This window comes from Anabrus simplex, chromosome 11 (assembly GCF_040414725.1).
Source record: "Anabrus simplex isolate iqAnaSimp1 chromosome 11, ASM4041472v1, whole genome shotgun sequence".
Classification (NCBI taxonomy): Eukaryota; Metazoa; Arthropoda; class Insecta; order Orthoptera; family Tettigoniidae; genus Anabrus; species Anabrus simplex.
In genome coordinates, this window is record NC_090275.1 from 41,255,748 (window position 1) to 41,281,918 (window position 26,171).

At 38.5% G+C, this 26,171-nt stretch overlaps 1 protein-coding gene across 2 annotated transcripts in view; it reads left to right on the top strand.

Moving 5' to 3' along the window:
- eEF1gamma (elongation factor 1-gamma) overlaps positions 1–26,171 on the top strand; it is a 72,553-nt gene that overhangs the window by 25,665 nt on the left and 20,717 nt on the right. For both annotated transcript variants that reach the window (XR_010861244.1, XM_067155648.1), the window contains exons 6-8: positions 10,669–10,802; positions 16,301–16,490; positions 21,430–21,599. Coding sequence is in view for 1 of the 2 variants with exons in the window: in XM_067155648.1 (XP_067011749.1) it covers positions 10,669–10,802; positions 16,301–16,490; positions 21,430–21,599 (494 nt within the window). In the remaining variant the exon portion in view is untranslated. The remainder of the gene's footprint in view (positions 1–10,668; positions 10,803–16,300; positions 16,491–21,429; positions 21,600–26,171) is intronic.

Below are 26,171 nucleotides of genomic sequence, written 5' to 3' on the forward strand. Positions count from 1 at the left end.
CAACATTTTCACTTTGTCTACGAGGCTGTCTCGCACTTGAAGTTCTTTCATGCATTGCCAAATTCTTTCCCTTGGTACACTATCGTATGCTTTCTCAATGTCCAAAAATATTAGGAATAAAGGCTTGTTCTTCTCCCAGTATTTTTCCATTAGCATCCCAATTGCAAATATAAGGTCTGTAGTTGACCTTCCTGGTCTGAAACCATACTGCTCTTGTTCCAAAATTGGTTCAACAATATCTCTGATTCTGGTCTCTATTATTTTTTCCAATATTTTCAGGACATGAGACAGTAGTGTGATACCACGGTAATTAGTACATTTTCGTCGGCTTCCTTTCTTGAACAGAGGTACAATGATGCCCATCTTCCAGTCCTCAGGAATAGTATTTTCCTCCCATATCTTGTTGAGCAGTCTATAGAGCCATTGGATTCCTGGAACTCCCGCTGCTTTCAGCATATCTGCACTTAGTTCATCTACGCCCACTGCCTTTCCTTTCTTCATGCTCTTGAGCGCATTTTCAACCTCAAGCCATGTAATTGGTGGTTCAGTTGTGGTTCCTTGACTTGGCTCTCCTCTATCCGTTATGTTTTCTGTATCTCCATTCAGCAGCTTTTCAAAATAGATCTCGAGTTCTTGTTCAATTTCTCCCTCTTGTGCCAGAGTTCCATCATCACGTTCTATTGCTTTTATGGTCTCTTGATCCCTTCGCTTGTTTTTCACTACTCTGTATAGCAATTTCATATTTCCTCTACTGTCCTCTTCCAGTTTGTCTGCAAACTCATTCCATTTCTTCCCTTACAATGTTCTTTACATTGAAGCTGTGAGGAAAATATTGCAGCATGAGAGGCGATTGACATATCGGCAGGTAGAAGAGACCATTCACATTCCTGCACCAGCTATTCATTCAATTTTACACGACCAGTTCCATGTTAGGAAGGTTTGGGTGCCCCGTTCACTTTCAGAGGAACAAACGGCTCGAGTGAAATGGTGCAGAGAAATGCTAAAACAATTTGAAAATGGGACTTCGCGTAGCGTCAATATCGTTGCAGGTGATGAAACTTGGCTTTATTATTAAGATGTCCCAACAAAATCCCAGAACAAGGTGTGGGTGTTTGAAGATGTGGGTACTCCTGTGACTGCGAAAGTCAAGGTCAGTGAAGAATGATTGCAGTCTACTTCATTGAACGGGGCATCCTGACTCGGGTTGTGCTAGAAACATAAAGGACAGTTAATGCGAAGTGGTACAGTGAGACTAGACTGCCTCAGGTCATCCAGGCTCTCAAGCAGCTCTGTCCAAGGTCATGGCTCATCACTTCGCTCTTGCATCACGACAGTGCTCCAGCACATCGTGCTAATGTAACAATGGATTTTCTTGCCAGATGATCGTTGACTGTGCTTGATCACCCTCCATACAGTCTTGATATTGCCCCATGTGATTTCGCACTCTTCCCAGAAGTGAAGATGAGGTTGAAAGGGCGGCATTAGGCATCTGATGAGGAGCTTCTGGCAGCATGGGATCAAGAGTGTGAAAATGCAACAGAAGAAAAGTGGCAAGAGTTGGTTCAGTGACTGGTTTCGATGTATGGAGAAGTGTATTGGGTGTGGTGGAAATTATTTTGAAAAAGTCTGAAGCATTCACTCACATTGCAAAACTTTCCTAGTGCCCTTTGTGTTGTTCCTCGAACTGTTGTTTTATAAATACTTATAAAGTTTTTCAGGGGTTCCAGGGCACCGCAGACGTGCCAAGTCTCCCGATTTTTCATTGTTCCTCCCGATCGCCGGGTCCGATCTCCCGATTTTCAGAGCAATATCCGTAATTTTCGTATTATTTTAAACTCCCGCGGATTTCCTCGTATCGATATATGGCTGAGTATGGCTGGTCGATAGTAGTTCTAATAATGATACCAGATGGCAGTACGGGGCACGGTGGCCAGTCATGTGCTGCTCTTTGGTCTACAATACAGTCATTCTCTTTGCAAGCGAGTAACATTCTCTTTGGAGTAACCTAACCTCAGAAGTAGCACACCATAGTTGTTTTACCCGTAGAAGTGCTCGTGCTGTGCCTTAATATTTGTTTTGGCCAAAATGTCAAAAAAGAAATATGATGCAGTGTTTAAAAGTGCTTATAGGGAAGAGTTTCCGTGTTTGAGTGAATCCAGAAAGGGACCAACGTTCACATTCTGTACTATATGTAGGTGTGATTTTTTGTTGCACATGGTGGGAAATGCGATATACTCAAGCATATGCAAACGAAAAAATATAAGGAGTGTCCAGTGTGTAGAAAGAAACCAGAAACTGAAATTTTCATGTAAAAACCAAGATGTAAATCCTGTGACGAATGTCGAGGCATTATTTACGTCATTTATAGTAGAACATAACCTGCCTGTAAATTGTGCCGATCACGCCGGACCTTTGTTTCGCAAAATGTTTCCTGATTCGGAAATCGCTAAACGATATGGGTGTGCTAGAACGAAAACAGCGGCTATCATTACAGAAATGTGCATGGAAGAAAGGGCGAAAATGTATCACATTTGCAGGTGAATGCATTTTCTGTTGCTACTAATGGTAGTAATACAAGCGACTTGAAGATTTATCCCATTGTTGTAACATTTTTTAGGTTTGAACCCAATGAAATTCAGAGTTGTCTACTCTCTGTGCCTAATTTAGAAGGGTATGCTACTGGAGCTAACATTGCCAATATTTTGCTCTTAACTTTTCGGGAATTCTGCATTCCATTAAAAAACTGCCTAGCTCTTGGTGCTAATGCTCCAGTAATGGTAGGATTAAGGAATGGTGTGGCAGAATGTTTGAAGCAGGAAAATGGTAACATAATCATTGTAGGCTGCTTTTGTTACCTAATTAATCTTGCTGCCGAGAAGGGTGCGGCGTGCTTGCCCGTAAATGTAGATGAAAGTATAATTGATATATCTTATTATCTGGAAAGGAGTGCAAAGAGGAAAGAAAAGTTCAGAGAATTTCAGACTTTACACAACACAGAGATCAGGAAAATTTTGAAGCATGTGCTTACTCGATGGTTATCACTAAGAAGGTGTTTAGATAGGATTTTGCTTCAGTGGGACCTAGAGATGGGCACTATCGACTAGTTGGGCGATAGTCCCTTCGAACTATCGACTAAATAGTCGAATGTTTTCAGTCGAGCAAAAGTATTCATTACTTCCTGTCGAGAAGACTGAACAGTCGAATGATTTCAGTCGAATGAAAGTATTCATATAACGCAACTAGTCAGTCCATGAAAAACATTCGAATGTTTCCAGTCGAAACTCTCCGTATCAAAAGTGGAGAGTAGTACATTTACGAATTCGGCTCATTTTAACGCAATGTACCAATAATTAGAAATCACTTGTATAGACACGCATTAAAATCCGATTTATGCACTCGTTCGTACACAGGGCTAATAGATAGAGAGATGCCCTTAATACGAACCAACATCATACGAATGGCCTTTCTTGGTGCTAAATGGACAGTGAAACGTAGAAAGACGACAATGAGGCTCTATTCCCGAACAATGTTAACAATAATATGTAAAACGCGTTGCTGTAGTACACAATCAAGATATACTGTAGATGAGAACAGCCAAACACAACACTACCGTATTTTCTAGATTATTATTATTATAATTATTCAGTATTATTATTATGATTATTATTATTATTATTATTATAGTTATACCATAGCGATCGCTATGGTTATACCTTATGTATGAATAGGTATTAACGCAATTAACATAAACAAATATGCAACGAAATAAAGAGCGTATAAACGACAAGAGAAAATCGCCATGTATCGTAGGTACATATGAAGTTAATTATATATTACATATCCGAAGTGACCATAAACCAATTCGCTTCCATGTCGCTGTGACTTGAGTGCGACTGAATTCAGTCGACTTGTTTTGTGCTGACTGGACAGTGAAACGTGGAGTGATGCGTGGCGGGAATGCGACTGAATTCAGTGGACTTGTTTTGTGCTGACTGGACAGTGAAACGTAGAGAGATGCGTGGCAGGAATGCGACTGAATTCAGTCGACTAGTTCGATAGTTATCAGTCGATAGTGCCCATCTCTAGTTGGACCCTTTGGTTACATTATTCAGGAGCGAAATTGTGAGTAAGGATTCTCAGATGGGAACTTGAAAGACTTACAAAGTTCCTAAGCACAGTTTAAGTGCAGATGTGTCTTGTTTGTCTGAAAACGTTAAGGATTCTCATAACATTTCACCTCAGTTAAAAGGAAAACCCAGTTATCAGTTTCACTAAAAAAATGAAACTACTGATGACACTAAGAGCCATGCGTTGTCACGTGAAGAACGACTTTTCATGTTCCTTTCATCAAATTTACATTTTTTTGCCTTTTTCTCTCAAGTTTTATGGATATCTTTGAGAATCCAAACGTAGCTCTTCAGTCAAGTATGCCGCACATCCACTTATTGAGGTCAGTTTTGGAGGAACTATTGAAGAATGTGATGGCAAGGTTTGTGAAACCAGACGTTATTAAAAGATCCTCCTCTCTCCTTGATGTAGATTATCATACTCCAGCAAATCAAAAGGATGATTGTGATCTGATGATAGGGAACTCTGCGTTTGTTTTAGTGAACACCTTGAAGTCTGAGGAAAAGTGCATATTCTTTAAGTTTGTTAGAAAGTGTTTCTCTTCATCGTGTGACTACATGGTACACAAATTTCCATTCAAAGATGAAGTTTTAATTAATGCAGCAGTTGCGAATATTTCTGCTATAAGTAAGGCATCATTTTCTAGCCTTAGATTTTTTTATTAACAATTGTCCGAACATTTTGACTAGTGAAACGGAACATTTGGATAAAGAAACTGATATTCTGCACGCCAGTTCTGTAACTTTCAGCTCGAAGAAACAGACCTGGCAAAAGGAAGAATTGATGTTCAATGGGCATTGGTAGGTCAGATGAAATCAGCTGATGGTGTACTTAAATATGAGACTCTCTAAGGTGATGCTTGCTATTTTATCAATTCCACATAGCCATGCAGAATGTGAAAGGATTTTTAGCAGAGTCACAAAGACAAAAACACAGTTCAGATCTTTGCTGTCTGAACAAACTTTGGAGAAACTTTTAACCTTGAAATCAGTTCGGCAAGGCAAGTGCTTTGAGCAAAAATTTAGTTCCGAGTTTCTGAAGAGGGCTAAGTCAGCTACTGGTGTGTTGAACAACAATTAGTCGTAATGTGATCACCATGTTGAAGGATGAGAAGTCACGTGTTCCTACAGTTCAGGTATGGCCAGTATTTAGTATTGATGTAAATGATGAAAAAAATATATATGACCAAATAGAATTGTTAATGTATTGAATTATAATGAATTTGTACATGTTCTGCCATCAGTGATGTGTCGCGATTCGCTGCAAAATTTCTCCTGATTTTTCACTTTTGAAAGTTGGCATGTCTGGCACCGCCTGTTGCCATTTCTTGATGGATGCAGTATTTTTGTATCCGTCTCTTGGCACAGGCCAGAGTAAAGTGTAGCTTCCCCCTGAAGTCCCAGTCTCATCCATGGCTGTGAGAATAAGGAAGCTGCTGGGGGTATGGGTGGTGCTGAGTAATGTCATTTGGAGCACGACTAGTGTCGAGTGTTACGAAAGGTGTTGCTCATAGGATCGGTTGTGCTGGAGTAGCACCTGGTCCAATGAGGAAAGCAATGGCAAACTACCTCACCACTCATCTTGCCTAGTACGCTTCAATTGGTTTTTGCGGTTTCCTCATAACTGCATAGCCTGTGGTGGTGGTATTTGAGGATCCAACTAGCCTCTGGGTTGATGACCTAACACCATCATTTAATACATTCAATACTATTCATTACTTTATAAGTATTTGTGATCTCGGTTCAATATGGATAACATATAAGATGAAATTTATGTTAAACTGTCATTTTATTGCATTCATCTTCTAAAAATCATTTGTCCTCGGCCACAATTTTCCCGCATTGATCGATCGTACGTAAGAAAAATATATGCACATTTTTTAAAATATAGAGGCTCCTCAATACTCTTAGCATATAGCGTCAACGTGTTACGCGAGAATGTACGAGCGATTCTGAGTTGCTAGTCTCGAACAAGGATTTTGTAGGCTGGAGTGCTGTGCGCAGATTATTCACGCGCAACCTCACTACGAGCCTCCTGGTGCCTGCTGCTCCTTGACCCACTACCCCACTCCTTGAAATATTCTTATTTACAAGAATTAAAACATAGGCAGTGTTGACATCAAATTTTCCACAACTTTCTGTGTTGGTACAGGCTGGCTAGGGCTGCCAACTTTGTTGAAAATGATAAAATCACGCAGTGTGCTGGATACGTTTTAATTAGTCCCAGGGTGATTAATCGCGTTGTACCTTGTGGAGTGTTTGGGATGCTAGAGGCCTGGTGACCGCTTTGTTGCTCTGCCCAATAGTCGTTACAATCCAGACCTAACCCAGCCAGACCAATAAACTTTTCTCATAGCCTAGTCTTGTAACTAGTTCCTAAGTTGGCAGCTTCGTACAGGCCCCTTTGCCGATCGTCCAAGACACGCCGTGTTGAATTTCTAACCTTGGTGACATCTTCTGAGCCTAGCTGCGGGAGCCGCGTAGTGTAACCTCTCGTTCGCAAAAGATCTGCGGAATCTTTTCCTAAATACAGGTTATTGCTGTAATATCCACGTATACCCTTAATTTGCAATACGAGGACTGGACTATTAAGGTTTTCAGTTATTACGAAATGTGTAAAGAAACTTGAAATATTTGTTCCAAATGGGTTAAAGTGAAATTTGCCGACGCAAAAGTCACGCTTTTTATTTCATCGCGTAGGCCTATATCAGGGTTGAAATATTTTGATACCATTACGTATTGTGTGAGCTAAATAGTTAGCGCGTGTTGGCCTTTGGTTCAAGGGGTCTCGATCAGGTCGAGGATTTCAACTTTTTTTTGTTCCAACAGTTCGGGGGCTGTTTGTGTGCCGAATTAAACATTAGCATTCATCTTAGGTAGGGCCGCATTTTCATATGCGCGTAGATCGCCTATCACGCGACAACTCGAAAGACCGGCTCCGGAGTCCGCACACCTTTGTTGTTTTTATAATATATTTACATAACGAAGAGTCCAAATACAGTACCCGTATTTTATTATTTTGCTTTCCCCTTATTTTTTTATGTTGCCCGCATTTATCGTTCTCCCACATCTGTCATTTTCCCCTCTCTCCCTTGAAAAACTGTGCATCGAGGTTTTACTGTGGTTGGTCCATTATTGGACGTTATAAATTTTCCAGCTAACTCATTCCTGGTTGCCAGCGTTTTGCCCCAGTGTGCTAAATTGGGCTAATCGGTTGGTAAATAGCACACCTATGGAGGCCATTGCATTGGCTACTTGGAGTAACTGGTGGTGCCAATGCACTATAAGACTCTCATTTTCAAAAATTGGTGCCTGCCTGGCCATCATATGATACAGATGTTGATTCCCATAGGGAACCTAAAATACTTGTCCCGAATGAGTAAATTTATAATACCAGTTGGTCCGTTATTGGACATTATAAATTTTCCAGCTAACTCATTCCTGGTTGCTAGCATTTTGCCCCAGTGTGCTAAATTGGGCTCATCCGTAGGTAAATAGCACACCTACCAAGGCACATAACTAGTGCGTAATGAGACCATGCTACATTCCCATGACTCGGCAAGCTCTCTCACCTTATTGACAGTCTTTCGTATGGGTATTTTACAAGCAGATGAAGTTTATAAACATAGTCAGTCTTCCAGTTGGATGTTATTCGTGTTGGAGTTCACACCCCGTATACTTATCGTGCAGTAGTGACGACATGTTTGAAGGAATGTGAAATTGGAGACGGTAAACTTCCTAGTAGTGGTTCAAAATTATATTCTGATTAATGTAGTAGTGATAGTGATTCTGAGAATTGTGAAAATCGGGAACAAGTATTGTGTGAAGACCAAGCGGCAGTGCTACGGAGGTATGTTACTAGTGATATCTGTTGTCGTAATAATTTCATTTTTTTCGTTTGGCAAAACTAGGATAAATTATATATATATATATATATATATATATATATATATATATATATATATATATATATATATATATATATACGAGAAAACGATAGGGGACGAAAAAACAGGCATGTTTACAGCAGCAGTATCTTGTTTCAATTGTGCTCCCGTGCCTCTCACCTCCCTTTTGTCTTTTTGCAACTTGTTCTTCTGTTTATGAGGCGCTTGTAGTTCTTTACAGTCACTTTTATACAGGTCGGATTCTGAATTTTTTACAAGTTCCATAATAATCTGTTCACTTATCTTTGGGCTCCATGCACGCGTAGCATTTCCTTTACTTCTGCAGGGTCTGGGATCCATATCTCAATATACAGCATAGATTGACTGCTTGAGTGACGATTGCAGACGGTTGACTCATTACAGTTTCATTCTAAATCTGTGATGTCACATAAACCATCATTAGAACACGCGCACATTAATTTGAGCTTATCGAACCAGAGCTTGCGAGGAGTACGTATGTCAGCAATTAGATAAGATCTAGAAAAAATGAGCGCAGATGGCTATGAAACTTCGTTCAAAAGTTGCACCACCAATCACTATCGATCGATAACACCACCTGTGAATATTAAGTGAAATCGATAACACGTGATCTTTGTCTTGCCAGCGTTGATCTCCCTTCCACACTTCCCGCTGGTTCTTGTGAACCGGACCATGATTATCTGCATCTCCTCTGCCATACCTGCCAACTTTTAGAAATAAAAAATCAGGTTTTTATTTTTAATTCATGCATTTGATCGCATATAATGCACAGAACCGCAAGAAAAATCACGTGGCCTACAACTCCATAGAAAGTACGCACAGAAGCAATGTTAAAACAAAAAACTCTAATAATTACAGTAGGCTTATTGTAGGATAAACATGATTCTGGAGTGTCATATTTTTTCTTCCTGCTGTGTGATTCCCTAACTGTTGATCCTCTTGGAGGCAGAGGAGGAGTAAGAAAGGAACACACACAAGGACGATCACAATGCAGTCGAAACTGGTTAAGACGTCTGTCTTGGGAGTTTCCCTGGTGATTATGTCATTATTCCAAAGTCCCAGTCCATGTGCTATTAAATACATATTACAGAAATCTCGATAGCACGTGCACGCCACTCTTTAGTACCTTTGTAATATTCCCATCATAAGAAATTTAAATTAGCGTTCCTGGCCACGTTGCATGCACGATGCGTCAGCAGTGACTGGCCTGAGTAAGGATTTGGTAGAGGACTTAACAGCCCTAGCGTGTCGGCCTACAGCTGCAGTGACTGTCAGTCATGAATGAAGAGGTGTTTTATGACACAAGTAAAAAAACGGCAGGATCATTTAATAGGCCATATACTTAGACATGATGGGTTATTGAAGAAAATATTAGAGGAAAAATATAAGACGATCAAGATTAGAGTACATGATTCAAATAATGGATGACACGTGATGCGACTCCCATGAACTGAAATGTGAAGAATGGAGAGCTGCTGCCAATCAGCCTCATAGCTGATGAGTGGATAGAGAGGGGGTGGGGGGTGTGTTAAGTCTGTAACAGTGTACAAAAATTAGGCATACTGTATTGGCGCATAGTGGTTCAGAGGACGTTTAGTTATGGAAGAGAAAAAAGCTAGACATTTTACAAATGAAACATTAAAAGTTTATTGAGAATACGATAACTTTAAACATAATTGTAAGTTATGTGTATAGTACAGGTCACTAAAAACATTTTTCCTTGATGCTTTGTTGGTGTTCCAAAACGTATAATTTCATTACTTATAATTGTAAACACTTGTTTCTTTGATTTCATCGTAATTAGTTTTACGTTCAAACCTAACCTTAAATTAAACAGTGTAATAGTTTTTAATTTTTTTAGCACGTTCCCTCTTTTGGAACTTTTTTCTTGGTCCCCACAAAAATGTCCTAACCCGTTTTGATTGTAGCGGGTCAGTGAGGGAAGAGGGAGCAACTGAAGTAAGAAACGAGGATGGATTTGAAAACAGCAGAGGACAAGGACAATCTCACATCTTCATACACTGCTATTTTCAAGTAGATAGGCTCATCAATCTCTTCTCAACCCCCGATGTGCCCGTTAACCCTTTTTAATAAGTTTGTAGCACTGAAGGAATGCAATCTTATACCACACATTTGCCCATGTTTTATGAACTGTACACTTACAGTTACAAACTCAAATATATATTGAGAGTGGGTGATGCTGGAGTAGATTGAAGTACCGGATGTTTTTTCATTTTACTTTGCTACAGAGGGAACAAAGAATTCGAACTAAATTTACTTTGCTACAGAGGGAACAAAGAATTCGAACTAAATTGATCCTCGGTGGAAGGAAGGTCTGGCATTCAATTTAGTTACGGGTATTATCAGTGAAATCCTATTAGATTGAGTGTCTGTGATGTGGAGAGGTTGGTTCAGAATGATGCCTTTAGCAGAATAATTGTCGGGGTCTGATTGTTGTAAGAGAACTAGATGACACACCTCTGGCTTTGCATTTTCTTTGTGTTTATATGCCAGGTTATGTCTTTTATAATTGCCATATATTTCATAAATGTCTGCAAGCCATTTAATAGATACATTGATTTGGAATTAATGCCTTTGTGTGAATTTCAATACAGGAAGCCCTTCCAGAATGTAAATCGGTGGTTCACTACAATCATCAACCAGCCCGAGGTCAAGGCAGTAATTGGGGATTTCAAACTCTGTGAGAAAGCAGCTGAATTTGACCCAAAGAAATTTGCTGAACATCAAGGTATGTACTGCCTCATTGTTAATGAAATGAACTTGAGATGTATGTATCAGTATCTGTTGGATTGATGCTGTAGAAATCTAAACGGTATGCGTTTATAAAAGATATCAAATGGATTTATGGTGTAGGGAAGGAACACCACATAATAGGACAAACATAATGGCTGTTCATTGTGGGGAGAGGGAGCAATAGAAATGAGATATGAGGACAAACATGAAAACACAAAAGGACAGGGACAGTCTCCACATGGTCATACACTGTTGTCTTCAAATAGATAGGCTCTCTCATCAATCCCAGTTGCTGTTCATCCCTCTCTTCTCAGTTCTCAACATGCTCTTTTCTGCTCTGTCTCAATCATTATGGCAGGGATCAAACACTCATTGAGGGACCATCTTGACAAATTTTTGATCTTTATATGGAATAAGTGTAGAATAAGAAGAAAGCCAGGCAAGCACAGGAAAACCCATTACAGTTGAACCTTGATAATTTAAAATCTGTTAATTCAAAATCCTGCCTAATTTGGGAGGCTCTTTCCTGGAAACATGAAGTACGGTTTTGCATGTTATTTAACTTGTTTAATTCAAAATATTGATAGGTCGTCATTCGAAGAACAATGTCTGTCCCATTACCGAAACTTAGACTTCTAATTCAAAACTGCCTTTACGTTGTAAAACAAATAGTGTTTTACAGAGTAATTTAAGCTTAAAATTTCTGTCACGTTAGAACGAGTCTTCTGGAATGTGTAATGGGTAACTTTCTGCACTTTCACTCAGGTGTGTTTACAGTGTGCTTCATACTTACCAAGTTACAATGAAATCTTAATTTTTTTGTATTCAGCGTTTTAAGGAACGGCACAATATCACGTAGCAGGTATTGTGCGAAGCAGAATTTGTTAATACTGGCGATGGCGGTGTTTGGCGAAAAAGTGTGGCTCATACATCCTAATCAATTTGTGCGCACCGAACAATATTGTCAAAACCTCTTAAGAAGGAGCAGTTTAGATTCCTGCCTGAAAGCCCAGTGACTATATAGTGCCCTGATGGACATGTCGAAAACCTGTTCGGCAATAAACTCTAAAACAAGTAAAAAAAAAAATAAACATCTAACCCTGGACATAATGTAGACGTTTTGCAAGTACGAACATTTGACAAAATTTGTTCCGTCTTCAAGTAGAGCTGTCGAAATGTGCTCTGTCTCCTTCCAATTGTTCTGGACACTCACTGCTTTGATTTCCATGGATTCTCTAACAATACCACATGAATGCAATGCTAAGATGGTCCCTTATGCAAGTACACCGTCGATCGCTTTACCAGTACAGTCTTCCTCAATTTACCCCGATGATGGGACGTTAACTTAAAGATCCGTAAGTATGCCGCAGCCGTCCTTTCGTGAGATACAGTTTCTTGAAAAATGCGTAGTCAAGGATTTAGCGTCGATGGGACTGAAATTTCTGGATGGTTGATACCGGAAATCGGGATTTATACATCATTGTTTAATTGGGACGCTCGCGGGACCACGTAATTTGAACGAATAGTCAAATTTCTACTGTATTTTTTTTCCATGGCATTTGGAGGGTTTTTAACTTTGAATCAAGGTTAATTGCATGCATAACGAGCCTTAGAATATTTTGTGACGCAGCAAGAGTTGGTATTTCTGAATTGAGTCAAAATCATAATTCAAAGCCAGATTTTTGCATCCCAACGACTTTGGATTAACAAGGTTTTACTGTATTGCCTATTGTTGCCATACAGGTCTAGAAGAGTCAAGTGGTGTGAGAAGTCTTTTTCGTTGAGTGGGTGTGTGCTATGTAATCACCCCAGGGTTATTCTGTTTGCCACTGTTACGATCAGCGCAGCTAAAAAACTTCAGGTGCTGTCAATAAATATGCAAAAATGGTTGACAATTTTTCATTATCTGTTCAAAATTAATTTGTTTCATCTGCGCATTTATATTCAAGACACTTTCATGATGCTCTGTGATAGTCTGTAAATTATAACCTAAATTATTTGAGCTATATGGACAGAAGTTTTCATACTTAGTAATATTGATCTATGAATTTTTTTCATTAGAGATTTTCACTTGCTGAAGCCTTGGGTATTATAATCAAGGCGTTAGTGCCGATGACGATTTCATTTGCCTATAGAACCTAATGTGGATAGAGATCAGGATTCAGGAGTTTAAGGGGTCGTGTTATGAGTTACATTGGATTTTAATATATAAATAGCAAGAACAAGAACAGGAATGCAGTAGGACAAACATAAAGGCAGGTTAGTGTGTGAAGAGGGGAGACAAGGACAAACGTGAAAAGCAAGAGGCCAAGGGCAGTCTTTGTCTCATACACTGCCGTCAATTGATACATTTTTGTTCTCATACAGTATGTCCACTGATTTCGATCAGTTTTATTTACCTGCACATGTTTAAAGGTTTGTTTCTTTGCACTTTCGTGCTTGCTTCACAAGCATACTTGCGTATCAGTATGTCTGCTGCCTGATTTTGTGATGCCTAAGATTTCTTGGCAATGAAGGAGACAAGATTCTCTTAGTGATGACCAAGTGGTATTGATAGAGTGGGCCTTTATGGGTGGGAATGCCGTTTTATTGATCACTGCCACTTTGTGATCCTGTACTGTCTACCATTTGATTTTCTTTGGACCTGCGTTTCCATCCTGTTCCTTGTAACCTTTCATCTGCGTCTGATAAAAGTCGATTGTGTTGTGGAGCAAGATGGCGGCTCTGCGAATTACATCGCTTAATCTCTTGCAGTTAAAAATCTGTAGACTATACATTTTTCTTGTGTGTATTTATTAACCTGTGGACCCTCTCTTTGAGTACGGATCTGTTCTTATGATAGTTTCGTAATTAAGAGAGGAAGATTAATGGTGAAATCTCCACCCCGATGAGATAATAAATGTCTTGATTGGGACTAAAGTTTTCGCACAAATTTCTCATTAACTCATAAGAAGAGTTATTTATTACTATAACAGCAGAAATCATGCAATTACAGTGAAACCTCATTATTGAATTTGGCATTTTCTTGCTTAGCATGTTATAAAACTCCCAATCCTTGTCATTTATTTTAAATCTGTGTAAAAGTAATTCAGCACAAGGAAGCTTTACTGTTCAGTGTCGACTCGGTTAATGTAACTAAAGCTTTTCAGTCTGTCAAACACTAAATATAGTAGTGTTTTGTTTTTTTACAGGTACGTTAGCATTGTCAAGGAAACTAAAGTTTGCTTGCTAACGGTGAGCATGCTGAATAATCCAGTGTGCCTGTTTGTGCTTGCATACCTGCTAACTTTGACTTTTTTTTTTTCCCGCCTCCTGATTATACCAGTATTTCTCCAGATTTTAGCTTATTTTTTGGTGAACTTCAAAAATTTGTTTTCAAATTCTGCCGTTTCAGCATTGTACGCCGGTGGGCGGAAGTCCTTCGCTCATTGGTCGCTTTCAGATGAAATGTCGACTTTTAACCTTTTAAGTGCTGAGTTACCAGTTGACTGTTCGGTACCTCACTGCTGAGTTTTTTCAATCGTATGTACAAAATTTTGTAGAAGCCTCAATTTTTAACTTAACAGTGGGGTGATTAGTTTAAAATACAGTGAAACTCTGATAAGAAGTTTTTCAAGGGACCACAAAAAAAACTTCTTAAGCAGGAAACTTCTTAAAAGGGGTAATGCCCGAAAACTTATTCTGTACTTTGACATACATGTGAAACACACAGCCAACAGATTTCCTTGTTTGTGAACAATACCGAAATAGGCTGATAATGCATGTTATAAATTTCATATTAGAGCCTGTATTGTCAAAGTATCAACTTGTGAAAATTAGATTTTATAATTCCACCTTTACAATATTGCAATTGTCTTTATTACAAAGACTACATTAAATTACACTCGTGAAACATGTTTCGTCCATTTATGGGACATCTTCAGTCACAAATACGTAACATTAAAAATAAGGCGAAGACACGTTAAAATAAGTGAATGCAGTCTTAGTATCCTGTGACGCGGCGTGATAGCGTCTTGTCAATCTTCAATGTTAAGGTGGTGCAGTGTGAACATGATATAAAGCATGAAGTCCAATTAAAATCATATGTTAACACTGTTGTTCAAAAGAACAAATTGTCAATTATAAAACATAAGTGGCTATGCAAATAAAATTATGTGCATATTGTACATAAAACAGTGTTGTGGTGATGCCACATTATAATAGATTTCTTGATTAGGAGGTGGAGTTACACTGATGCTAGTTGAACCTGATTGTGTGTTGACAATAGGGGCCTAAAAAAGAAAAAGGAAATATGAACTGAAGAATAAAATGCCGTTAAAATCTGAACTAAGTGCCCGTCCAGTCACTCACCTCCTTGCCCGTCCTACATCGACCACTCCACCTCAAGTGCTAAGGCTAACTGTGTGACGTCCTCGAAGGTCGTTGAGGACTGATTGTGAGGGGAGGTTGAGAGGAGTTTGACGTAAGGGGAGAGGCGTGAGGTGACGTATTACTCGCGCGCCTTCGTGAAAAGAATTTATTAACTCCTCGAAAAGTATATTGATATCCTCTGTTATCTCATTAAGATTATAAATCGGGAGAATTTGAAGGTCTTGTTGTATGCCCGTGAATGTACGATTGGTATCGTCCATATGGGAATACGTCTCCCATTTAGTTGCCTCTTTAAAACGCAAGAGATACCATAGATATGTACTTGCAGACCCTACTTACAGGGAGTTATTCTGTGTAGAGTTGTAAAGAGTGGTGGCTATTTCTCATTGGACAGCCTACTTATGGATTAGGAACAGAAGTCCAGTAACATGATGTATATAGTACTTTCTTGGATGGCCCAATTATGGGCAAGTAGAAAGATGCAAAATGTTTAATGAATAAGGCAAAATCAAAATCCTTCAAAGAGTGGAAAAGTACCTTCATCTTTTGCATGTAGTTGGTGCAAATGTTAACACACTTTACACTAGAATCAGTGCAGATTGTTGCAGTGTTAAAGAAAGCAGCCAATCATTCCCTTGCTCATACAAGTAAGCAAGCTCCAAAGTGATTCATGATCAAAGAATGTGATCAGAAAGCCATGTTCAATATCCCACTGGTCTGAAACAGTTTTTAATTAACGGTGAAATGTTTCAAATTTGTTAGTAAACGATCTGAAAAAAATCTGATACAGGTGTTTATTTGTTCCCTCGTCTTTTGCCTGCCTTTTAATACTCGGTCGTTATTTGTGCAGGGCCCAGTGAAAAAGATTCCACATTTGTTCTTGCATTTTTCACACCTTTTCATACTTTTCCTCTAGTTTTCAAGAACGGCAGGTACTGCTTTCACTGTCCATATCCAATGTAAAATGTACTTGTGTAGGAGAAAACTTGTAAAATAGTTTCATATCCTTGTTGGGTAATTTTTAATTGGATATTTAATACGGCTTTTCTTAGAGGTTTTACTATATTTGCTGAACATAGTCAGATTTTAAGGTTCTTAACAGGGTTTTGTTTCATACTGCAGCTGCTCTGAAGGGTGGTAGTGCTGCTACTAAGGATCCAGGAAGTGCTAAAAAAGACAAGAAAAAGGAAAAGGTTGAAAAGAAGAAAGAAGAGAAACCTGCACCTGAACCTGCCGAAGATTTGGACGAGACAGAGTTGGCTCTGGCTGCAGAACCTAAGAGCAAAGATCCTTTTGAAGCCCTCCCGAAAGGGTGAGTGAACCTTGTCTTTTTTTGCTATTTGTATTAATGTAACTCTTTTCTCTGCCATAAATGCAAACCCTAAAATACTTCTGTAATATGCAGTTGTATACGGTTGGTGTATTGGTAATGAATGGTTCGATTTGTGTATTTCTGTTTTTCTGTCTTGCTGTTCTGTAATTTTGATATTTTCATATGGTATATAATTTGGTACTTAAGATATTAAGTATCACATCAATACCTATGTAGCCTAACTGGTGGCCATGATTGACAGGTCTGCAGTATGTGGTCTGGCACCATGGTTAGGCAGTTTGAGCCCATTGGTCAAAAATATTTCACCATTAGAATGTGGCCAGCAGGGTAGAAGATGTGGTGGTATAGAATTTGTAATCACTAGATTGTGTGCCAAAAGCCTGGCTTCAGTTCCATATCTCTCCGCATTGTTCATATAAATTGGGGACATATGACGTTGGTGATTCGTCCGTTGGATTGGGACGTTACGCCTTGAGCAAATCCCTTGGTGCTATCCAACCTATTATATTGTTACAAATAAAACTCATTTCATTTCCTTACTCTTACTTCAGTATGGCCCAATAAATGCATACACACATCATACTAATTAACTAGGAATTGCCACACTCGCTAATTGCAGTCTATTAACAAGTCTCTCAAGCAGTTGCGCAATCATTTCCGTAAATTTGCTGAGTTGGAGGAATAGCAGACAACTAATTCTTACTGAAAGTTTTACCTTAGTATGCAGATTCTCACTTTGTATTGCAGCGGCTCAGTTCCACAACAGAGCAAGAGCTCGCAAGTTTTCAAATTTTCTGTAACAGTCTCAAAATCAAATCTGTTTTAAACTGTGTTTTTAAGAACCTTTGTTGATTGTGCATTGATAACATACCTGCCAACTCTTCCGATTTATGCGGAAACTTTGTTTTTTAACTAGTCTTCAGATTTTCCAATTTATTTTTACTTCCTATTTTTGACCAATGTAACCTCCAGTATGGTCAATAATCTTACTCTAGGATAAAGGATAAATTCTTGTGTAATTTACTCAAACCTCATTTTCAAGCTTAATTATTTGATGCTTTATTTTGGGAATGTATCATGTTTTCCTGCTCTCCATAGCAGTGTGTGTGCTTTACAGCTTCGGTATTCAGGACAGCAATCGTCCTACAAGCAAGAGAGGCTAGCATGCAGAAGCGACTAACTGAAAATGAAATGTCGTATGGCTTTTAGTGCCGGGAGTGTCGGAGGACAAGTTCGGCACGCCAGATGCAGGTCTTTTGATTTGACGTCTGTAGACCTGCGCGTCGTGATGACAATGAAATGATGATGAAGACGACACATCCAGACCCCGTGCCAGCAAAATTAACCAATCATGGTTAGATTCCCAACCCTGCCAGGAATCGAACCCGGGACCCCTGTGACCAAAGGCCAGCACACTAACCATTTAGCCATGAGTCGGACTGCGACTCGACTTAATTGGGGCGAAAGCATGAGTTTGTCATTGTGTGTTTCGTGCGCTGTTAACCTTGTTTCTGTACGGAGTTTCATTGTAGTTGTAGACCACATGTGGTAGTTTCGTGTATTTCGGTGCATAATTTTAATGAGTTGAATGTATTTCAGGGAGTTGTCAGCGACAATTTCTGGTATTTTCTCTTCACGTTGTGGCCAAAAAATATAACAAACCTTATCTCCAAGTGGTCAGAGATGCTTATAAATTTCTGTTCATTTTACCATCTAGTAAACTATTATACATTTTGTTACGTGTGTCGGTGTGATATAGTGTCATAAATTAGAATGATTAGGTACATTTTCTTGTAAACATTTGTTTCTTAGTTGAGATTTTAAATTTAATGGTCAATTTGCATTGTAAATGTAGATTTGTATGCCTTTTATTGTGTCCTTTTTTTACCTAGACCCTGGTGCAATATATGTAATGAAATACAAGAATGAAAAAAGCTTCCTATTTTTTATTCCCAAAAGTTGACAGGTATGGATAATTTTGTTCATTTTGAGTCCTCTCCCTTTCCCTCCTGAATAGTTTCCAAGTATTTATGGAAATTTGTGGCAAATATCTTCTCTTGTTAATGTACTTGCAGTAAGACTTACCTCTAGAATTCTTGTTTTATAGTATCTAGGCTTTTAAACTCTCTCTCTCTCATTCTCTGTGTGTGTGTGTGTTTAACCTCTCTCTGAGAATGAATCTGTTCTTGTGACGATTTTTTCATAATTGAGAGAGGAAGATTAAATGTGAAATCTCCACCCCGATAAGATAGTAAATGTCTTGATCGGGACTAAAGTTTTCGGACAATTTTTTGATTACTGCATTACAAGTCTTTCAATACAGAAATGTATGAATTCTATGATTATGTGCAAAATGTAATCCTATTATTAATTTCACCCACTAATACCGTAAGAAAACAGCAGAAATTTAGAAATGCAACATTGGTTTTTTGAGCAATATTTAATCATTAATTTGCTATTGGATAGAGTTAATATTTTTGCCAAATAAATTGAAGCATATATTAGTTGAAAGTTATAATTAATGGATTAAAAATAAAAGAACTGACCATGGAATAAAACCGTCAAGAACTGTTATTTTTTTTGATTTAGGTTTTGATTTAGCTCCATTTTTTGCAAATAAATTGGCAAAGGAGATTACATTGATGGCATTAAAGTGTGAGGTCAAGGTGTTCATGTGAGTCGTAGTAGTAAATGTGAAATGGGAAGGGAGTGAATGGGCCTGAATACATACACGATATGTTCAGAGGCTAGTTCAGTGACAGTGTATATACTGCTAGATCTGCTCCGTTGACCTAATGTGAACACTGATGCCTTCGCTTGTCTTAAGATATTTCCAGGACTTACTTCACCAGTATCTGGACACTTAACATATGGTTCTAAGCTGGGAGGGAGTGTTGGTTTCTCGTTCATCTCCGATGTTAGCACCAAGATCTCTCTTCCTAGAGTCTGTAGAGTGTATACTGCGTAGTTCTTCACTATCTTTTAAGGCTCTGCATTCTATTGATACAATTTTCCTAACACCTGTTTGTGCAGCAGGTTCATGAACCAAGCATGTTGTGCAGTGCTTGCACCAATTGCCTTTGCACAGCCTTCAGGCCACGTGAGGGTTGTGGGCAACGAACTGGCGGATCTAGCTGGAAGATTAGTGGTACTTTTGCCTCCTAGACTTATGATTGTACCTGCTAGGGATGTTTGTTGTTTTCAGCTACGTCGAATAATCTTAGCATCCTAGGGATCGTAGTGGCTAGCTATCCAAACAAGCCAAGAGCAATTAAGAATACAAAGCTATCCAAACAAGCCAAGAGCAATTAAGAATACAACTGGAATGGAAATATAGTATTCCCTCCTGCCCCTTTTATGGTCCGGCATTGTATTTTTTCCCATAGTTAAAAACATTTTTTGTTGGTCCCGTCAGATTCCCTGTGCTTGCAATATATTGAAAATCTTAAAATTTAAGTTTGCGCCGTTTTATGCTTTCCACCATTTACACCACGTCAAGCTGTTTTGAGGCAGGAACAACATCGAAGTAAAATGGCGTTGCAACTAACCTATAGTGCTTAATTCCAATATAAATTGATTTGCATGGTAGCTTGCAAGTGACTGGATGTCCACACAACTATTACTGAACATTGTAATATCTATTCAGTAGCTACAATGTTCAGGGTATAGTAAATTACTTAGAATAATTGTTAATTGAATGTTTTAAAGTGTTCTAAACTAAAAATACCAAGAAATCATGATGAAAAAGTGTACTATTCTATAGCTCATTCCATGTTAAGTAAACAGTATTGGTCTTGTGGACCTACAAGGAGTGAGCACCCCCTATCTGAGACACCCATAATTCCTCGTAAGGGATATTATATTGTACTTCGTAATGTATTGAAAAGATAGATAAGAAGGAAAAGGCATTTTTGCCCTGACTTATTAAAATAACTACATGACATTTTCTTTTTCATGTATACATTTGTAGGGGGAAGCACAAAGGCGGAAACAGCCGTCGCTTCGTTGCCTTCCTTCATTTTTATTCTTCTATGTTACTCTGGTACAAGTCCCTCACTCTGTGAACCACCAGCAGCTCACTTCTGTAGTGGAGTCATCTACAGTATTTGTTGTGTGTATGTTTTTAGGCTTTAAATTAGTACGTGATTGTCTTGTGTTGAGTGAGAGTTATGCCTACGTGTGTGATTTTTCTTTAACATGAATACTGTGATCTTTTGTCGAGTCATCAACATTATTTCTTGCGTCGGTTTTCTGGCCTTTATTACCTGGGAACATTTATTAAATGCAATTAAGATGCCTCGCCCGTCGAGCCCATTAAAATTTTTTTGTCTATTTTATCCCCCCAATTCTTCTTACACTTCTGTGCTAAGGTTTTTTTAAGTTCTGTAGTTTATCTCAGATTCTGTAGATATCAAAAATAGCCCCTGTAACCCCCCTCGTCCCCTTTAGTTTAATTTGTAGCTTAGTTTGTTCCACAATTTGTCTTGAACTTAAATGCTGAATTTCACAAATTTATGTGCTGTCGTTTTCCCGTGATGGTGTTGAGCAGAGCCGTTCGGTATGACAACCCTGTTGTCATAAAAGGGGCCTAATATCGAAGGTCATCGGCCCCAGTACTGTTTTCTTAACATGGAATGAGCTATGAATGTGCTACATATCCATCAAAGAGAAATATTCCCCCTATTATTGAAGTATGATAGGAAGAAAGGTTGATGTTGATCTTGAAATAAAGTGCTAAACAGCCTTTAGATAGCTAGATACAACATACTGTTTCATTGTGATGTTATGATGAAATTGACGACGGTCTTCTGAGCTAGTGTGTGAATTACAAAATCGTCTTCTGAATGTCCAGTTCACCGAAGGAACAAAATTTGTGATTATAAAAATCCACCTGCATAATGTTTATGCTCTTTTGCAGAACGTTCAACATGGATGAATTCAAGAGGTGCTACTCGAACGAAGATGAGAGCAAGTCCATACCTTTCTTCTGGGAGAAATTTGATCCCGAAAACTATTCCATCTGGCTTGGGGAATACAAGTATAACAACGAACTCCAGAAAGTGTTTATGAGCTGTAACCTCATTTCAGGTATGTCTACATGTATAAATCAAATGAATCTAAATGTCCCTTGTATGATTCAAGCCTACATATTTGATTCGTTCATTTGTGCTGCTGTACAGAACTGTCCTAACAGTTCTGTACAGCATTACTCGATGGGTTTTTTCTCTTTTCTTGAACGTGTTTATAGAGGTTTCTGATCCATTTACATCAAAGATATTCAGACATGCAAATTTAACACAATTTATAATCTTTCACCTTACTATACTCTGCACGGCCTTACTTCTAAATTGAAGTTTCGTAAAACAAATGAGCATCGCCTTCCCTCTGTTGCCAGCGCGCTACGCCTGCGAGAACAGCTGATGCAGTATGACCGCGGTAAACAGCCCTTGTAAATTGTAATACAGTACTCAGAAAACGAATGAATATGGATTGAAAACAAATTCACGAGAACTACACTTTCTAACAATGTCTGGCACTAAAAGAGACTGTATTATTAACAATAAAAGAGAATGAGGAAATAACACATCACTAGCGGCTAATGGCTGGGACAAAAAGGAGGTTATGGCCTACAAAGGGAACACTCTACTGATCTCATAGTCACTGGAAGCCTCCAACAATATGACAAACACACTAAATATTGAAGGAAAATGCAAAAGATCGCGAACTGTACCGAATACCAAACACGCTGAGCGAGATAGGTTAACCACGTGGCGAATGTATTTATTAGGGTTGGCAACTAGGTTTCGAGATCGTGCTCTGCCGATATAAATCGATATGAATGGCAGCTTGGGATTGGTTGGATGTCTATGCTTCAGTGCATAACCACCAGACAGAGCCAAAATTTGCTAAAACGTCAATTTAGAAGTAGAGCCGTACGGAGTATAGGTGCACATCACTGGTGACCAGTATTTTGAAATGGACTCTTCATCGTCCTCTTGCCAAAACCTTTTCTAAGATGTTGCAAAGAAAGTCGTGTCTAAAAATTTAACCCACAGTTTTTCCTTTTTCTAGTCTCGTGAATGAAACTTCTTATTTTATGTACAGTGGAACCTCAATTCTCTGTTTTTGGACTATTTCATGAAACAGGCCTTGCCTCATCGCTTGATTTTCACTGTAATATTTTTGTAAAAAGTCTCATTTGTGTGATGTGTGAGTTATTTATATTAAAGGTATATATATAAAGTGAAACAATATTGACCATTCCTTATGTAATCTTGATTACGACATGATTAGGGAATATTGTTCTTGCACCCTACTGATCATATGATACCTTTGGGTAACATTTAGGCTACTTACTATTACGCTATCTTTTAGGTGGGCTATGTGGTGAAAGAAAATGTGAAGCAAGTTCGAGGTAAACCCCTATGTGATAATGCCTTTAAGGGATTTCCTAGACTAATCTTAAAATGAACAGATTTTTTTATCGAATTGAGAAATCCTTATTCTGTCTTTCCCTTCACACAAGTAATATTGAAAGAAAATGTCAAGCTCGTTCTTTTCCTTTAATTTTGCTTCAGTTTTGCACTTACTGCAAAATAAGTGAATTTCATTTTGAAGTGGCTTTATCGCTTTGATTCACAGAAACGAAATGACTTATTTCTTAATCAGAATCATATGATAGTTAAGATATTTCAAAATTGCTTCAAAATATTTTTGTCGCGTTCATCTCATTGCGAAAAAAAACCATGCCTATAGGCATGTCATTATCGAGAGGACAGGAGCCTGCTTTGGATTAGACTCAACATTTTTCTGAAGGTGAGAGTGGGAGAAATTACTGATAATCCACTTAATAGGTTGGCACCTCTATTTGCAATTAAATTAACAATTAAGAGTAAAATATTTCCAATTAAGTAATGTGGGCTACATTACGGAAGAAACATTTATTGGTACTAGTTTCAACGTGTTTTTAAGGTCATCCACCAAAACGTGAGTTACACAGTGTATCTGATAGTTCATAGAAATTGTAAAAAAGTCATGAAAACACTGGTTTGACACTATAAAGGTCAAAATTGTTGTAAAAAGTTTTGAATAACGCATAAATTAATGCACTTTGCTGTTGAAGGAAGAATTCAAGAAGAATAATTTGGGCATTGAAGATTCTTGAGGTTTGTGTGTATCACTCCTTAAGAAGTTCTGATAGTTGCGCTGCGATGAGTGAAGGACGTATTGCAGGTAAGGTCTTATTGGTGATCGAAGTTTCAGATTATGTTTAAAAATGCATACATAAATGCATGTAGTTGAAGGATAACGAAGATTCTTGAGAATTACGAATCACATGATACCGGAGTTCTAAAAGCTGCTAATCATCGGTAGTGGTAGCACAAGAATTTTGATTTTTATAGTGTCAAACCAGTGTTTTCACAACTTCTTTACAATTTCTATGAACTATCAGATACAATGTGCAACTCACAATTTGGCTGATGGCCTTAAAAAATTCGTCGAACCTAGTTCCTATAAATGTTTCTTCTGTAATGTAACCTACATTACTTGATTTTGTATTGAAAAGGTGGAAATATTTTACTCTTAATTTTTAATTTAATTGTAATCACGGTTCATTACGGACCATTCAAAATGAAATTCGTATTTCTTAACCTCTGTTTTTGAACTACCTGTTCTTAGTTTAGGTCTAGGCGGACCAGCGCCTAAATAAGGAATTGGGTCGAACCTGCACCGTCTGAAAGAGGCCTCACGAACATAAAATTAAGCACCAACACGTCAGACGTAAAAATAATAAGATTGGCTTGGGACTGACGCTCCCTGCGGCTGCAACCGCCCTCTGCACAATATTAAGTTCTCTAACAAATCCTTACTCATGCCAGCTATCGCTGAGCTGTCTTGCATGCACTGTGATCTGGAATGCTAATTTAAATATTTTATGATGGAAATTATGACCGTACTAAAGTGTGACGTAAATGTGCTATCCATGTTTATTTAGCATGTACTTAATAGGACATGTCCTGGGACTTCGGAATGATGGCATAATAACCAGGGAAATACGCTAGAGCGGGACGTTTAAAGGAGTTTTGGCTGTGCATAATATTGACATACTGGCAAAAAGAACTGTCGAACACAAGAAGGGCCGGGCATCAAAGGACGGACCTTGCTATATTTCCCCAAACCTTCGTGTCCAATCTTGTAAGATTGCAGTGTCCATCCACCCTTTTCCTTTGATACAAACGTCTATCTCTCGCAGAAATTTTAACTCCGGCATTAATTATTTGTTTTAGAATATGAGGTGCAAGCTTTCTGCCATCACCTGTTACAGCAAACAGTGCAGTACGTCTGTCTTTTTCGCTTCCTGTAGCACGTACGATAACACTCAATGTCCCTTTTCTTATTGATGTTTCCACTTTGTGGCATATGAAACTAATTGGCGCCTGACCTGTGGTTCTTACTTGGGAGAGCAAATATTTCCTCACTTTACCCTTCTCAATCACAACGCAATGAAAATCAATTACTTTTTGGTTGAAATCATTTGACATTTTGTGGCATAAATTCTCCGTCAAAAAGAAAGTCCATTTCTAATCAACAAATTAATCAAGCCTGGGCTAACCTTCAAATCTGAGACACTCATTCCATTCGCAGCCGCTATTTCTCGTCCTTTAAATTACAAAATATTGTGAGGAACAGCATATCAAATGATGTGCAAAGAACACCTATTTAAGCAGATCCTTCCCGACTTTTGGAAACTTGCCGCTTTTTTGTCCACGAAATGCTTCGCGAGACTTGTTGGACGCTTTAAGTGCACTTCAGTTACCATGGTAGCGCGTTGCATTCAGACACTGAATACTTGCGGCCTGCTGGCCTTTTTCCGTATGTTTCTGTGTAACTGATCACGATGAGTGTATGTGATGCAGTATTGCTCGAATACTTGCTCACCGTGGAGATCACGGAATATGCATGTCACGTAGCCGAAGCACTCATAAAATAAGTTTGTACTAGAATGTAATAGTGTCAATAGTCACTTCTGTACTGATTCTCTCTGTGAACTCGTGCAGTGGTATTCCCTACTGGCTGATAACAGCACGTTGCCCAGTAGTTGGAATGCCCAATTTTGCAAGAGGTAGGATGCTACCTGAGTAGTCGACATCTTTATTTGGAATGGATGTTCGAAGAAGTGGGTGCATCAAATACGTGAACATTTTTCTTCATTTTGGACCAAAAAATATTAGGATGCGTATATTATGCGAGAAATTACAATAATTTTAAGCCGTTAAGGTAATTTCTCTTACTGAAAATTAATGCTATAAGTGGATAAACTGCGTTTTCATCAAAATACAATTTCAAGGAATGTCTAATTTTTCATTATTGAGAATTGAAAAGATAGGATAAGCCTTTGTTTGTAGCGTCAAGAAAATTAGGCGAAATTAGAGCTTTGGTCCGAAACACGGCTAAAGTTCGTCTACAGTTATGGGTCGTGAAAGCATCATTCCAAATACTTAGATTTTATATTCTTTACTGTTCATTCGACAGAGTTGGAAACTAGCTGTACATTCACCATCCCTGAATTGTATCCTCAGTGAATGGAAAATAGATAACCTAATCTTGGACGTGTAAATTGTAATAATGAACATGAAGTCGCTCCCAGCTGATGAGCCG